We start from the raw sequence: 15,613 nt of genomic DNA on the forward strand, positions 1-15,613 counted from the left end.
AGCCTGCAGCCACACACCCATGAGACTCAAGCTGATCTGAGACTTAAGAATGGCCTTCAAAGGGAAGGAGCCCTTCCAGGGAGAAATCCACACCCCACCCACAAAGAGGCCAATGTGGTATTCCCCTACCACGGTGCTAACTTCAGAATCCTGACTTGAGCTTCGGATCATAACAGCTGGACTCACACCGATGACAGAGTCTTGATCAGTCCTCTGAAACAAGACAAAGGCATACCTATTTCTAGAGACATCCTGAGCAAATAATTTTTTTCTTAGATGGAATGTATGAACTTACATAATAACACATTAAATAAATACTCATTGCAGAAAAAGGAAAGAAAGAAGGAAATAAACATAAGCCATAAGTCTACTGCCCATATTAACCTCTACTTTTAGTGTATTTCCTGTTAGTCTTTTAATCATTTCTAGATATATTTAAAAACTAAAGTGAAGGTGGACACAGTAGCACACACCTTTAATCTCAGCACTTGGAAGACAGAGGCAGGATGATCTCTGAGTTCAAGGACAGCTGGGTCTACATATAGCAAGTTCTAGGCCAGCCAGGGCTAGACAGTAAGACCTTCCCTCTCATAGATGTATCATATACATATATAAAATTATACTGTGTTACTAAATTTTTGAAAATACAATTAATAGCACTATTACATTTTATGACTACTTATTTAAGTATTCCTTATTATTGGTTATATTTGAGATTGTTTCCTTTTTAACTATAAAAATTATTTTGAGGATTAATGGTATAACTTAGTGGTAGTCTTTATCTGGAATGTATACCCTGAATTTAATTCCCACTGCCAAAATGTGTGTGTGTGTGTGTGTGTGTGTGTGTGTGTGTGTGTGTGTGTGTGTCTTGTTTTGAGACAGTAATTTACTCCTGGCAATTTTCAGGAAGGCTCTCACAAACCTGGGAAGCAGATGTCAGGCTCACACCACTGTCTGCGCTGATCTGGGACTTTTTCTCCTCAGTCTCACCCAGGTCAAAGATAGGCTTGATGCCCTCTGGCCCTAAATAGGGAAGACTTGTGTTATTCAGCACAGAGCTCTGAGCAGGCTGGTGAAGGATGGGCCAGCAGCAAAGCCTGCTCCAATCCTGGTCATCGAATCCTACTCACTTCCCAGGGACTGCCCCTCCCTATCACTGGGACCCACGAGAAGTGGTCCCCAGAATCGGTAAGAACCAAGTAATACATTAGACCTGGCAAAGGGTCTCTACAGCTGTCTTCTCAACCTAAGAAAATCCAGAGCAAATCATTCTAACACAAAACATTCCACAAACAAACCCCACTCCATGGCACCCAAAGTTAGAATTTCACCTGTGCCTGAAACAGACCATTAAAGTATTCCCAGATGCTCAGGGATTCCTGACAAATGTGTCTAAAGAGGCCAGAAAAGATTAGGCCAAAAGAAAGAAGGAAACGATGTTTCCGTGGGCACTGTCTCCCCCACCCTACACCATCTACATTTGAGACAAAAAAAAAAAAAAAAAAAAAAAATCAAAAAACAAAAAGCCTCTATTTAACTCACCCACCCAGGATGGTATGGCAGAAAGACAGAACGAAGAAAGCAAGAAAGTGTGCCTGGCAAGCCACCAGAGAGAGCTGGGAAGCTACAGACTCAACACAGAGGGACAGCAACCATCTCTGCCAACTGCGCCCACAGGCCTAACAGTGAGGGAGGTATCAGCCACAGAGGGGCGCTGCAATCTGCAGAAGTTCTCCCCACCAGATACAGAGCAATAGAAAACCAAGGTTTGTGTATTTTACTCAGTAGACGCCTGATTGCTAATGAAGGAAGGGACAAGGAGTAGCTTACACGCCATACACCGAGGGTTCACACACCACCTACCTGCTTTCAATCTAAATACAGCACAGCCCTCCCCCCAGGAATTCTCTGACCTGTCTTTACAACTCTTCCTCCAAATACCACCCAAAAACAAATTTGGAGTGGGGCTGACAAAGGGAGCCTGTCCCAATTGGGCCTGGGAAGTTGGCAGGTATGGGAGACTGGGGGACAGGAAGGGGAATTCGTTCCTTACTCTGTTTTTCCAAAGCCTTTTGCTTTTTCACTTCCTGGTGCTTGTTCCACAATTCTACCCCAGATGCAATGCAAGCAGGAGAGAAAGACAGAAAGAGTCAGACTTGTCAAAGGACCAGAACCCACCGCCCATGCTCACTCCGTTTCAGACACAGCATTATCAGTTAAAAGATACGAAGATATCTTTATTTGGGTAGGGTTGAGGAATCAAAAATCCAGGTTTTGCCACTGACGATTCTAAGTTTCTAGTCCTATTCCCAGTGTAAACACTCCACAGAATTTTAAGCTGGAAGGGCTCTTCCTGAGACCCTTGTGTTTTGTATGCCAACTGGACCCTCAATAGGTTAGAGACCAACCAAGCATTTTACACCCAACACGCTGTGAGCTCTCAGCCAAATAAGCTGAGCAATGGCCATGTTTACAAATTACAGAGAAGAGAGAAATCTCTCGGACAAGCAGTCCAAGAATTTCAGAGACATGAGCAGAAATCTGCTCGACTCCTGGACTGGACCGAGGCCAAGCATTCAGTTAGAATTCCTCCTGTTGCCACTAAAAAACCAAATTTACCCTTAGAACTATTGCCTGCTCAACTAAGGGACCCACTCATAGTCACTATCTAGGAAAACATGCTTCCAATAGAAGTAACAGACAACAGAAAATGGTCAACACTAGCTTCTCAGTAAAACACAGAAAATACCATTCAAAGCATTTTTCCCCCCGGATGGAATGTCAGAGTTTATTTATATAGTATCTTCATTTTCTAGATGAGGCAACAGAGATTCTGATAGGGTGTGATCTGCCCAAGTAGAGTCAAGACTTTCAGGACAACAGATCAATATTTTGTCTAGAGCATCATATCAGGCAGGAGAAAGTCAGGCTTTACTACAGCTTTCAGGAGACTATTTGCCAACCAGAGAACTAGAGAGGTCCTAAGAAGAGAGCTGCTTTGTTCCTATGAGAACTTACAACAATGGCTAGAGGCTGTGGCAAAGAAGTTTCAGCTGAAAGCATAGCATAGAGACCAGGGTTCTAGCATCAAAAAGAAAGCAGCCTAGATGACTCAAGGTCAAGTAGGGTGAGCCAAATAGGTGACACCAGAGTGTGAATACAGAAGCACCAAACATAAGCAAGTTTTCAGTCAAGTCTGGGGTGGAAAGACAGAAAGAAGAGCTGGCTCAGAAATCTGTGATTTTGGAGTCTAGAACCCAAACATGCCAGAACAGAACACATTCCAGAGCAGTGTAATGCTTGGATGGGGGAAAATTGATTCAGAGACCCAGATGATCATAATTTTACATCCCAAAGATGTATCTATAAATTTCCTAATAGTTTCCAGGAACATGTTTTTTTCTATGTGAAGAAATTCAGATGTAAATTAGAAAGGGATTGCGAATACAGCTCAGCCTCCCTGTACTGCATCTCATGGGTCTCTAAGCAAACTTCCATTGTTCCTCAAAGATGCTGCTGAGGCGGCTGTGGAGCAAGCAGGAGAGGAAGACCAAACACAGCTAAGGGAATGCTCCTGGAGATGGGCAAGGACCTAAATCCCTCTCTAAAAAGTAAGCATGGGGAAGAGAAAGTATGGATTCTGGATGAGTTGAGAGAATGGAGGGATATTTAAGAAGCCAGGTCCATTTTGGCATATCAAACACAGTAATACATACCAACAGATGCTACAAAGTTCTCTTCCTTTAAACTTCTGGTATCCAGTTCTTTAGGACCCTTTCCTGTAGCACTTGGTGCCCGAGGACCCAGCTGAGGGACTCTTAGCTGGGCCATTGCCTTCCGGTCCCCCCGCTCAGCCAGACCAGGATCCTTGCCAACTGGGGTATTTACATTCTCTGTTGGACTTCTCTTCCGTTTGTCTGGTTCTGAGGAAAGGAACAAATACAAAAAGTGGTTAAAGGAGACATCAAGTAGAAATCAAGTCAGGAAAGTGAAATGGAGTGGGGATACAGGAGGATGTAGGGCAGAGTTATCACTCGGAAAAAACAACTATGGCCTTGTTTTGCATGGTAAGAATAAGGTTTCTTACATATACACATACCAGAATCAAAATCCCAAAGAGTGACAGAGCAGAGTGGCACTGGGAAGCCTGACAGAGAGACAGCAAGTATGTCCCTACCTTTACTATAGTAGTGGGTCTGGGCAATCTCCAAGAGCCCAAAGATGCTGGCCATGCCACCCAGACCCGCATGGGCGTAGGACTGCTCGAGGCTGAGGACCGTGCACTTGAGGAGGTCTAGCATTCCTTTGTACACCTTCCGACTGATCTCCTGCAACAAAGGCCAGGACCTAGAGCTAGCAACTTTCCCTGAACATCCACATCCTTCTGCCCAGTTGACCCTGACTCCCGTGCCCAAATGCTTACCACATCTTGGATGACATCCTGCCGGGCATCATCCTCTGATTGCACCGCACGGTTCAGTTTGCTCAGAACAAAGGCTCGAAGCTGCTCACTCTCCAGCAGCCGGCGTACCTTTTTCATGTTGAGCCAGCCCACTCCCTGGCCGTCCAGCACACTGTGGACCACTTCCTTCAGGAACTGCTGGTTCTCGCTACAGGGCCCACAAACCACTTCTGTGGTCATCTGATCCTCGGCAGAGCAACCAACCCCCCTTTCACCAGACAAGATATATCCCAGGGAAGAGCTCAAAGCTAAGTCTCTAAACGCTCATGGCCACCACGCCCCCATGTCCCCAAGGATCTTGTTTGACAACTTCCTACACTCCTGCAGTTTCCCTTTCTCCACACCATAAACTGCTGCCTGCGGACTGGCTAAAAATGTGAGGTGCTGACAGAAAATTGAGCAAATCTACTGTTTTGGGAGCTACTCTCCCAATCTTGAACATTCCTCACAAAAAAAAAAAAAAAAAAAAAAGATTTTAAAAAATAGGAATCATTCCCTCTACCTGAGAACTTTAAAGCTGTTCTTCCAGTTAAGTGCTGTGGTGTGTGCCTATAACCCCAGCATTTGGGAATCAGTAGATATCAGTCCACGTTCATCCTGACTACATACTGAGTTTAAGGGAAGCACTGTAGGAGATACGAGACTATCTCAAGAAAAAACAAACAAACAAACAAACGAACGAACCGCCATTTGTTACCTAGAATTGCTGGACCGGCCCTGCGGTGATGGAGGCTCTCTTTTCACAGTTGGGCTGTGTTTAATGACAGATGACTTCTGGTCCACTAAGGCCCTCCTGTTTCCTAAATTGGGAAGGTAGAATTGGGACACATCGTTGGCATAGTCCAGGGGCTCACGTTATCACACCCCTGGGTTGCCATGGTCCACACCCATTCTCCAGCAGGGCTGGGCAGGGTGATACCAGAACATCACACAAAGGTAGAAAGCAGCCATGGCAATGTGCAGGAGACGGGGATGGAGATCAGGCCACTCCACATGCACCAGCAACATGCCCCGTGGGCTGCATGGGTGTCGTGGGGGATATGCAAGGCAGGTCACTCATGTGACATTGCTTGCTCCATGAGGAGGATGGCCCTCAGGCAGGCAGAGAAGTTGCTAGGAAAAAAAAAAAGGTCATGCACAGCTCACGGGGAAGACCCACCTTCACCACTCCCAGGGCCGGCTTCAGTAACAATCTCCATTAGAGTATTTAGCCCAAATACTGGGACAAAAATACACAATTAGTAGGTGCACCACAATACTTGAAACCCTCTACCCATTGTTGGAACAGTAAGTCAGACCATCTGAGCACTCTCTCAAAGCCTGGAAAGTGCATATAACCTTGATTCTTGGGAACGTCAAAGCTGGAAGCCAAGTGACCAGGAGATAACCAAGGCTCTAAGAGAGAACATTCTTAGGCCTGGGACCCCTCAAAGCCAGGGGCAAGGAAAACGACACAGAGAGCCTTCAGATACTAAACAAGCACATGCATGAAAGAGGGAATGCTTGTTTTTGTGGAATATCTAGCACAGGGATCCTGAGGGCTTGTGGGTAGCAAGATGACATCATGGGAAGTAAGGATGCCGTAGTGAGGATGAGGCAGGGTAGAAAGGCCAGGTGCAGCACATGAGATGAAGCATTACATGCAGTGAGTTTCCATCACTATTCCCTTCAAATGCACTAGATGAGAGCCAGAGAGGCCCACACACCTTTCCATCCCTACTCCACCCGTCCATTTGAGATTCACGGTAGCAATATGGGTGAGTTCTCTGTATTACTGTTCTGCCTCCTTCACTCATCTCCAAATCCCCGCCCCACTAAAGATCATTCCTTAGGTTCCTGAAATCTCTAGCTGGATGTGATGGGCTGTACACGTCTCTAATCTTAGTACTAGGGAGGGTAAGGGAAGAAGACTCTTAAGTGTGAGGGGCTCCACATAGAAAAACCCTGTATCAATAAAATGGTTGCTTCTCGCTGTATGTACTGCTATAATTAAATATTTCAGTACAATATCCAGAGATGACAAGCAGAAGCCAAATTAAACTGAGAAAAGCCCCTCAAGCTACAAAGATGACAGATGAAATTGAAATACGGTCTGAATTGACCCTAGAAGCCAATCAATACCACTCATAGACCAAAAGTTGGCATGAAGCCATATGAAGCTAGCTTCTATAAATGTTGCTAGATTGTCCATAATCATCCTCCTGTGGACCAGTTCCTTGGGAAGTTTACCCAAGTTCATGTAGTAGGAATCTGAAGATGACTGGGGGCAGCTGATTAACCCCGAGTTAGCATATACTCCTGATAGGTCCTCCCCGAAGCAGCAGGAATCCCACACGGCTACTGTCCTTCTGATATAACAGGGCCTCCTCCAACTACAAAGATTATTTCTATCTGCAACCACCTGGTGCCTATAGTGTGCAGTGGAAGTCGTGATAAGCAAATGAGGCAGCAGCCAAACATAAGGTCAAACGATTCATAGTATGCAGGCTCCTGACAATCACCCACATGTCTGACGTGTCCCTTGGAGAAACCTGGTTTGACAAAAGAAGACTTGTAGTTACCTTTCAGGCTGGGGAATGGTGTGGTCTTCTCTCGGGCACCTTTAGTGGGCAGTGTGAGGTTTGAAAGGCTGAAGCTTGTACTATGGTTCCGATATAGGCTGCCTACAAAGGGGAAGGTATGACAGTGAGCATGCCCATGAGTTAACAGGACAAATACTCATGACATCTCGTAAGTGACATCATCGTCACCTCCCTCCTTTCAAACAGCATCCCAAATAGCTTGATCAGATACTCTCTACTATCTTAGAAAGGATTGAGTGAAACTTAGGGTAAATAAACAAACCCCAGATAGATCTGCTCAAAATCCAGTCCTAGTTTTCTCGGGCTGCATACCACGACAATATCCACATCTTGTTTATATGGTTCATCTATCTTTAGATCTGAAGTGCAATTGCTGCCTGGCTTCTCAGGACATCTACAATCATCCTTTATGGTAGCTCTCATTAGCCCATAGTCAATCTACAGTCTGTGAGTGATTCTAGCCCTCAGGTGCTAAAAGTAAGCATGAAAATCAGTTGCATATATATTCTAAACATGCCCTGCCCATTAAAGCTCCTTACCAGGCAAAGCCATATTCAAAACAAATATTTACACAAAGTATATGTAAAACGATATGATGTAACCATAATATTTAATATTCAACTATGTCTGAAATACATATATGTGCATGGGTTAGAGAGATGGCCCGGTGAGTAAAGGCACTTGCTATCATATCTAGAAACTTGAGTTTGACCCCACAGGGTAGGAAAGAACTAACTCCTGCAAGTTATCCTCTGACCTCCACATGCATGCTGTGATCTGCTGGTATATTCATGTGTGGGCTCACACACATCATACATACATACATGCATGCATATTTAATGACTAATCTGGTTGGTGTTTCTTTTAACTCATTTAAAAATACTTCATTCACTATCACCCCAATGATCTGAATCAGAACTAATATAGGCCTAGCCCTACATCTCAAGTTCTGAGCGACATGTGCCCTAAACAAAATGGAGCAGAGGAATGAGAAAGTTTGAGGTACTTACTAGCAAAAGACATGATGCCCCCGAAGCCCTCGGTGCTGTTGTTAGAGACAGTGGAGTTGGGAGAACTTGCCCGGGAGTCTGACTCTGCGTCTGAGTCACTTGCCAGCTTCAAGCTGTTGGGCCGCAGCAGCTTTTGAGCCCTTGAATGCACAGTGCCACTTGTGAGTCCCAGGCAGGGGTACCTAATCTTGGGAGTGGGCCTTATGCTATATTGCAGTTGCTGTTCTTATCCCATAATTCCTAAGTCCCTCATTCAAAGAACTAGCCTCTGGCAGAATAGAGTCTATAGACTTCCTGATTAACCTTGCCCAGGGTCACTGCAGTGGGGTCCCCAGGCTCTCACCGACTGCCACTGACATGTTGGCTGAATCGGGGAGTGTAGCTCTCCCCCTGCTCATCCTCATCTTCCTCAGGGGGAAAGCCATATTGGGGCTCGAAGTATGGATTTTCATAGGTTCGCTGGCACACTGACCCCTCTCCAGTCTCTGTCTGTCTCCTGTCCACAGTAGATTTGCAAATGCTGGGAGGCACAGGAGGGAGGGGCTTGGAGATGCCTGCTGTTGCCTTATCTCCCATCTCTGTAGCATCAGCAGGTTCCTAGGAGTCACATTAAATAAAGAGTGGTCACCCGATGCCCAGTGGTGGTTTCACATAGTTTCAGTTCAGTGGAGCAGACCAGACCTGTCAGATTCCTAGCCTATGAAATGTATGAGAGAAGCTACTGTATTCTTCATCTCTGGACTTACAGACTATATAAGTAGATAATAGTGACACCTTAAAGAAGTCCAATGACCTTCTTCCAGGCCATCTCGGAGTATTATAGAGAAAGGAGATGGAAAGAACATGGAGAAAGGCAAAGGAACAGCTGCAGTAAGGTTTCCTAACAGACAGAAGCCCACATCCTCAACAGTGGCTCTCACCACCCGCCCACCCCTCTACGTCCTCACGTACAGAGTGGGCACCGTGGACGATGGTGCTAGGACTGCTGCTGGCAGTGGTGCTGGAGCTGGAGCGTAGCGGAGGGTTTTCCTGAGAGTTCTCACTGTCTGGGCCAGGCTCCTCACCCTCCTTCTGGGGCTGCAGCTCATCAATCTCCACTTCACTGGCATCTCCCAGGGCTGCATGCGTCAGAGGATCCACATCTACCAAGAGAGACCAAGAGGTACAGACCACCTCAGCCCTAAACCCAAGCCCCGCATAGTTCATACTGGCCAGTCTTCCGTACTTACTGGGAGTGTCGCCATTGATGTCACATTTCATCATTTCACTGACGAAGTCCCCGAGGGAGGAGTAAGAAGAGCTTGAGTCATCATAGTCCTGACTATCACTGCCACTGCAGAGTTAAAACAATACAAAAAGAAAGAAATACAAAAAAAAAGAAAAAAAAAAAAAAAAGAGGGGCTGGCCCGGGCAGCTCAGGCTGTTACAGCTCTTGCTGCCAGCCTGTTAACCTAAGTTCGATCTGTGGGGCCCACATGGTAACAGGAGAGAGTTGTCATCCAACCTCCACATACACACAGGGCCACACAAATGCAAACACACACACACACAAACACACACACACACAAACACACACACACACACACACACACACACACACACACACACACACACACACTATCTTTTTTTAAAGAAGAAAGCTGGCTAAAATATAATGCAGCGCTTCAAAGACTAACACCTACAACTGCTATGAGATTTCTGCCTCCTTGCACAAGGGACTGCTCACCTGTTGTCAGTGGGGTCAGAATCAGAATCATGCTCCGGTGGTACACTCAGGGCTTCAGCCAGCTGAGAATTGCTGTCATAGACTCGATAATGGATGGGCTGCAGCTGGTGAGCATACCACTTTGGCTTGTCACCAATAAGGGCTGGATCGAATGTATCTACCCAAAAAGAAAAACAGTGAGCAGTAGAGAAAAGAAGAAAGTAGGGAAAGTCTAACGCAATAAAGAGGGAGGGAAGGAGCAAGGGCAGGGCCGTCAAGAGGCAAATGCAGTGTGGGGCAAGCAGAGAACAGGCGGACTCACTGTTGTGAATCCGCTGGAAGGCATAGTTAGAAGGGTTCAGGATCCATTCTCCAAAATACTCCACAGCTTGAGTCCTGGCGAGTTTCTCGGCAAAGGGAGTCTGTCGGGGACGTGAGGCCAGAAAGGAGCCAGCTTGGAAAGCTACCACAGGCCGAGGGAAGAGTCGCAGGGTACGTGTGTGCATCTGAAAGCCCTGCAGCACGTTAGCAGAGTTGAAGAAACGCACCATGGCCACTCTGGGAAAGAAGCGGGTGGTGAGATAATCCAAGACCCATACCCTGTATCATTAGGATAGCCATGATCCAAGGTCTTAAGCCACCTCCCAACACCATCACTTAACAGGTTTCAACCAGCATCACGAAGAGATCTTAAAGAACCATCAGCCTTTCTCTTCATGCTGAGACTATGAGCTATTTCTTCTCCTTACTTTTGCTAAGGTAGAAAATATAACCAAATATCATACAAATTACATGGAGTAAGTCTGGCTCTCAGAAGTAGTCTCACCCCAAACCCAAGAGATCAGAGAAGCAAACGTAAGAACTCACGGCCTTACCTCGTTGCAACGTCGACTGAATCTACGTCATTGCCATAAATGAGCGGGTTGAATTCAGTGGAAGGAGTGGACTGAAGGTCATTAGAAGGCCTTCCCAAGAGAAGTGGGATCTCCTGGCCCTCGTGGAATTTCTCCAGGTTAAGAATGGGCTGGGTGTTGAGACTCATGCTGGCTAGGGCCTGTGGAACAACAAAACGTCCTCATATAAGACAGATTCTCAGGCAGCCCATCTCGGCTCCCAGGAAAAAGCTGCTTAAGGCCTTCACCTGTCACTCTGATCAAAAGTTCTCTACAAAGAACTGTGCTCATTTGAAAATCACGACCAACATTTTAGAGTCTGTATATTTGAAAAAAAAAAAAGAGAGAGAGAGAATCCAAATATTAGGCAGCATTATATAGCTGTCCACCTTAACTCAACCAAGTTCAAGGCATTTTTAAATAAAATTGAAGTTCAAGACAATAGTTTCCATTTATTTTAGGCAAGAAGTGATTTTCAAATTGAAATACACATAGAAATATAAACAAGTGAACTGTAAAAACAGAGCTACTTAGAAGGACATCAAAAAACCAAAAAACCAAAAAACAAAAAAACCAGAGCCTTGCCGGACAGTGGTGACACACATCTTTAATCCAGCACAGTAGAGTCAAAGGCAGGGAAATCTGAGTCCAAGGCCAGCCTTGTCTACACAGCAAGTTACAAGACAGCCCGGGCTATACAGAGAAACTTTGTCTTGAAAACAAACAAAACAACCAACAACCACTACCATCAACAACAAAAACCAGAGCCTCTCCAAGGCAGCCAGAAATACATGGTGAGACCCTGTCTCAAAACAACAAAAAAAACCCAAAATCCAAAATATCAAAACAAAACCAAAAAAAACCAGAATCTCAAGTTCCCAGCTTAATTAGCCTAAAAGAGACTCCATGGTGCACTCTGAAAACTACTGATCTAAACCAGCAGCATTTTTTAAATGTGGGTGAGCTCAGGAATCACCTGGGCTGGTGTCACAGTATATGTGGAATCAATACATCTGTGTGATTCTGCGGTTTCAGTGAGGCCAAGCGTGAATGCTGCTGGTTCATGGGCTGCACAGTAGTAAACTGGCACAGATTCATACAGCACTCGCTCTTCCTATCAGTCATTGCTCTCTCTCTTCCTCTCACACTCTCACACTCTCTTTCTCCAAAACAAGGTTTCATTATATAACACTGGATGACCTGGAATTCCCTATGTAGATAGACCAGGCTGGCCTCAAACTCACAGAAATCTGCTAGCCTCTGCCTCACTAACTGTTGGGATTAAAGGTGTGCACCACCAAGGCCAGCCAGCTCCACATTAGTCACTCTTTTGTGTGTGGTGTGTGTGTTATTTATTTCTATTTCATGTGCACTGATGTTTTGCCTGCATGTATGTTTGTGTGAAGGTGTCAGATCCTTTGAAACTGGAGTTACAGGCAGTCATGAGCTGGGCACTGGGAACTGAACCTGGGTTCTCTGAAAGAGTAGCCAGTGCTCTTGGCTGCTGAGTCATCTCTCCAGCCCCTACTGTAGTCATACTTAAGCAGCCATCAGGAATAAAAACATAGCAAGAGAAGACAGCTAGAGAACTTTCTGAACCTGCAACCCTCACCAGACTCTGCTGCAACAAGGTATCATATTACATCAGCACGGATGAGGCAAGTGAGCTGAGAACCAAGGCAGAACATCCCAGTTCAGTTCAGTACCATCGAGACTGGAGACTCTAGAGGAGCTCCCAGGCACCTGGGATAACACAGCAAGACTTCTAAGGAGCTTTCAAATGAGACTCCTTAGAAGCACAGCTGGGGGCCACATACTATAGACCACAGGGAGGGGACACAGCCTTGCTGTGCTTTACCTTCAGGAACTGTTAAGCATGCAGAAGAAAAAAAATCAATCAATAAAAACATGGCTGGAAGGGCTTACTCAAAGAAAGGGATTTTAGAAAGGTTTCTACAGGGACCTTGGAATTGATTTAAGAAGGATATTTGTCCAAACTTCTAACTTCTACTTTATAAGACTAAAGGAATGCTATAAGGACAAATAATGGCAGATATGAAAAAACAAAACAAAACAAAACAAAAAAACCAGAAAGTGAAGAGTGTTTTTGGTTTTGTATGTTTGAGTTAAGATGATCTCACCCCCACCCTCACCCTACCAGCCTGAGTGCAGGGATTTCTGGTGACCTGAAGTATACATACACATAGCTTCATGTACATTACAGGGTAATAGAGCACACAATGAGTTTAAAAAAAAAAAAAAACTTTTTAAGATTTATCCTGTTACACAAAACTTAGATATACCTCTTCTTAAGCCCATTCAAGGCAAAGAAAGCCTATTCCACATGAGGGTTCTTAGACCAGCTGCCTTCCTGCAGCAACCTTAAGTCATCTGTTACTTCCTTTATTTAAAAAATGTTGTGATGTTTTAACTCATTCTGAGTATGTCTACCTGTGTGGCACAGCACACATGTGCAGACTTGTGGAAGGGTCTCTTCTGCCTATAGGGCCCAGCTGTCAGAGCTGATGGCAGGCACCATTACCAGCTGAGCCATCTTGCAGACCCTTCCCCTTCTTTCTTTTATCCCTTGCTTACCTGCTTTAGGTGTTTTTTCAGCTCTAATGATTCTGGTTCTGGCAGGATGGGGAGCACTTCTGCATTGGTGGGGGCAATCACCTGCAGCAGAGAAAAGAAAAAAAGACATGAGCTTAGAGTGGTCTGTCAAGGAGCTCTGGTTACACAGAGCAAACAGCATGCATAGGGAGATTTGACAGACACAGCAGTATCATATGTTATACTATACATACGAGAGATACGTATACAGACATAAGCTATACCTGCCTGTCTAAAAAAATGTCTAAACAACATTGGTGACTATCTCTAAATCTAGGATTGTGGATTATATTTTCTTTCTTTGTATTTGCTTTATTTTCAAGACTTAACACTTTATTTTTAATTATGTGTAGGTATGTATCTGCATGAGGGTGTGCACATGAGTGCAGATACTAGCAGAAGCTGGAGGCATCAGATCCCCTGAGCTGGAGATACAGAGGGCTGTGAGCCACCTGATATGGGTGCTGGGATGTGAACCCAGGCCCCTGCGAAAGCAGCAAGTGCGCATAACTAATGAGCCATTTTCTAGCCCCTACACTGATTTTCAATCTTTTTTTCTTATTACATTTATTTATTTGTGTTTGGAGGGAGGAAACATTCCATGTTCCCACCATGTGGGTCCTGGGGGGTGAACTCAGTTTGTCAGAGTTGGAGGCAAGTACCGTTTCCCTGTTAAGTCATTTATCTTCTTAAAAGTTAATAATAAACACATAGCTTTCTACAAGAGGTTTAATAAACTCACATCGCAGATTATATTAATATAATTTTAAATGTGTGCTGGAAAACAGCTTTCTACCTGAAACTTACAGGAAAGCTAGTACCTGATTATCTACACTTTATATAATGACATATACAAACCTAACAGTCTTACGGCTCTTGGAGCGTGTAGGAGGAGCTCTTAACTCTGGCAAGACTAAATTCTATAACCTGTCTGCCCGATAAAGTCAAAGCAGCATTAGAAAACTTTGTTTTAATGAGTGTTACAATAGAAGTAATCCAGAAGAGTGGTTATGACAGACTGGGTTTAGAACAGGATCCGGCTGGATGTCTTACCCTATTGCTGTCCAAATCCACTAGCCACACGTCATCAGGCATTTTGAAATCTAGCTTGTAGAGGAAGAAGCTGGCAGGAACTCCAATGATATATGGGGTTGGAGCCAAGAGCAGCTGTGGAAAAGATAAAATAGGATAAGAAACAAAGACAAGACCTACTTCGGGCACTTAATCACGTCAGAGTTTTTCTAGATAAGGAAATTCAGACAATTCCTTTCTCCAAATCCCAGATAGATGTATGGCAAATTTAGAATTTTTCAGATTTTAGAAAGGTAACAATACATTTCAGTATATTAATGCCTATTGCACCATAGCAAGGAGTCCACAAACACTAACTTTAACAGACAGAAACTACAAATTCCACAGTTTCACTACAGAATCAGTGCAAATCCATCCGACATTTCAAACTAGTGAGTTCTGAGGGACATAGGAGCCGTGTTGATGAATGGCTTCCTCCCTCAAGAGCCAGGGAGATGGGTGGGAGAGAAGGCTCAGTGGTTAAGAGCTCTGGCTGCTCTTCCACAGGTCCTGAGTTCAATTCCCAGCAACTACATGGTGGCTCACAACCATCTGTAATGGGATCTGATGCCCTCTTCTGATGTGTCTGAAGACAGCTACAGTGTACTGATACAAATACAATAAATATATATAAATATATTTAAAAAAAAAAAAAAAAAAAAGAGCCAGGGAGATACCATGAGTGAGACTCACCTGCTCAGCCGACGCCATGCAGGTCGGAAGCAGCGGGATGACAGGGAACATGTACTCCAGGGGGTAGATCATTGCCACGAATGCCATCACAGACATGGAGAGTGCATTGTAGTCTCGAGACTGTAGCACCACCTGCCACGGGCACACCACAAATCACTAGACAGTGTGAAACAAGGTTTACTCGGAAAGATCTCCCAGTGCTCCAGTTTAATTTCAGGCTCACCAAGCCTACAGCTGCAGCTTATCTCAGCAATCACCACTGCTCCAGTCCCCACCCTGTCAGTCACCTTCCAACCCAAACACTGTAGTAATCCTCTCTTAAACCACTACGTTTTTAGTTCTGCCACTCCCTGTCCTAGGACTACACACTGGAAGAAAACTGATATCCCCAGAGAATTAACTCAGTCTAACAAAGAACTCAACTAAGCATTCCACATGACATCAATATCATAATTCAACTCACAAACCAAATACTTGCTGTCTACCTGCCATCACATTACCTCCTGGAAATAAAAAGACAAAAAGGACACACTTCCTGGGTCTCAATGGACTCATGACCTAGCTCCCAACAGGGTATGCAG

At 44.8% G+C, this 15,613-nt stretch overlaps 1 protein-coding gene across 50 annotated transcripts in view; it reads right to left on the reverse strand.

Moving 5' to 3' along the window:
- The window catches only part of Madd (MAP kinase activating death domain), a 44,573-nt gene that overhangs the window by 23,089 nt on the left and 5,871 nt on the right, over positions 1-15,613 (reverse strand). For 4 of the 50 annotated variants that reach the window (XM_076929210.1, XM_076929209.1, XM_034494330.2 and 1 more), the window contains exons 5-23: positions 15,033-15,164; positions 14,322-14,435; positions 13,251-13,331; positions 10,638-10,816; positions 10,085-10,320; positions 9,784-9,940; positions 9,287-9,390; positions 9,009-9,199; positions 8,401-8,654; positions 8,058-8,197; positions 7,027-7,128; positions 5,625-5,684; positions 5,163-5,265; positions 4,427-4,613; positions 4,181-4,331; positions 3,720-3,926; positions 2,057-2,110; positions 926-1,026; positions 130-213 (exon numbers count right to left, since the gene is read on the reverse strand). In XM_076929210.1, the coding sequence (XP_076785325.1) occupies positions 130-213; positions 926-1,026; positions 2,057-2,110; positions 3,720-3,926; positions 4,181-4,331; positions 4,427-4,613; positions 5,163-5,265; positions 5,625-5,684; positions 7,027-7,128; positions 8,058-8,197; positions 8,401-8,654; positions 9,009-9,199; positions 9,287-9,390; positions 9,784-9,940; positions 10,085-10,320; positions 10,638-10,816; positions 13,251-13,331; positions 14,322-14,435; positions 15,033-15,164 (2,637 nt within the window). The remainder of the gene's footprint in view (positions 1-129; positions 214-925; positions 1,027-2,056; positions 2,111-3,719; positions 3,927-4,180; positions 4,332-4,426; positions 4,614-5,162; positions 5,266-5,624; positions 5,685-7,026; positions 7,129-8,057; positions 8,198-8,400; positions 8,655-9,008; positions 9,200-9,286; positions 9,391-9,783; positions 9,941-10,084; positions 10,321-10,637; positions 10,817-13,250; positions 13,332-14,321; positions 14,436-15,032; positions 15,165-15,613) is intronic. The other 46 variants (XM_076929231.1, XM_076929218.1, XM_076929228.1 and 43 more) reach the window with 23 other exon arrangements.

Source organism: Arvicanthis niloticus, chromosome 2 (assembly GCF_011762505.2).
Source record: "Arvicanthis niloticus isolate mArvNil1 chromosome 2, mArvNil1.pat.X, whole genome shotgun sequence".
Lineage (NCBI taxonomy): Eukaryota > Metazoa > Chordata > Mammalia > Rodentia > Muridae > Arvicanthis > Arvicanthis niloticus.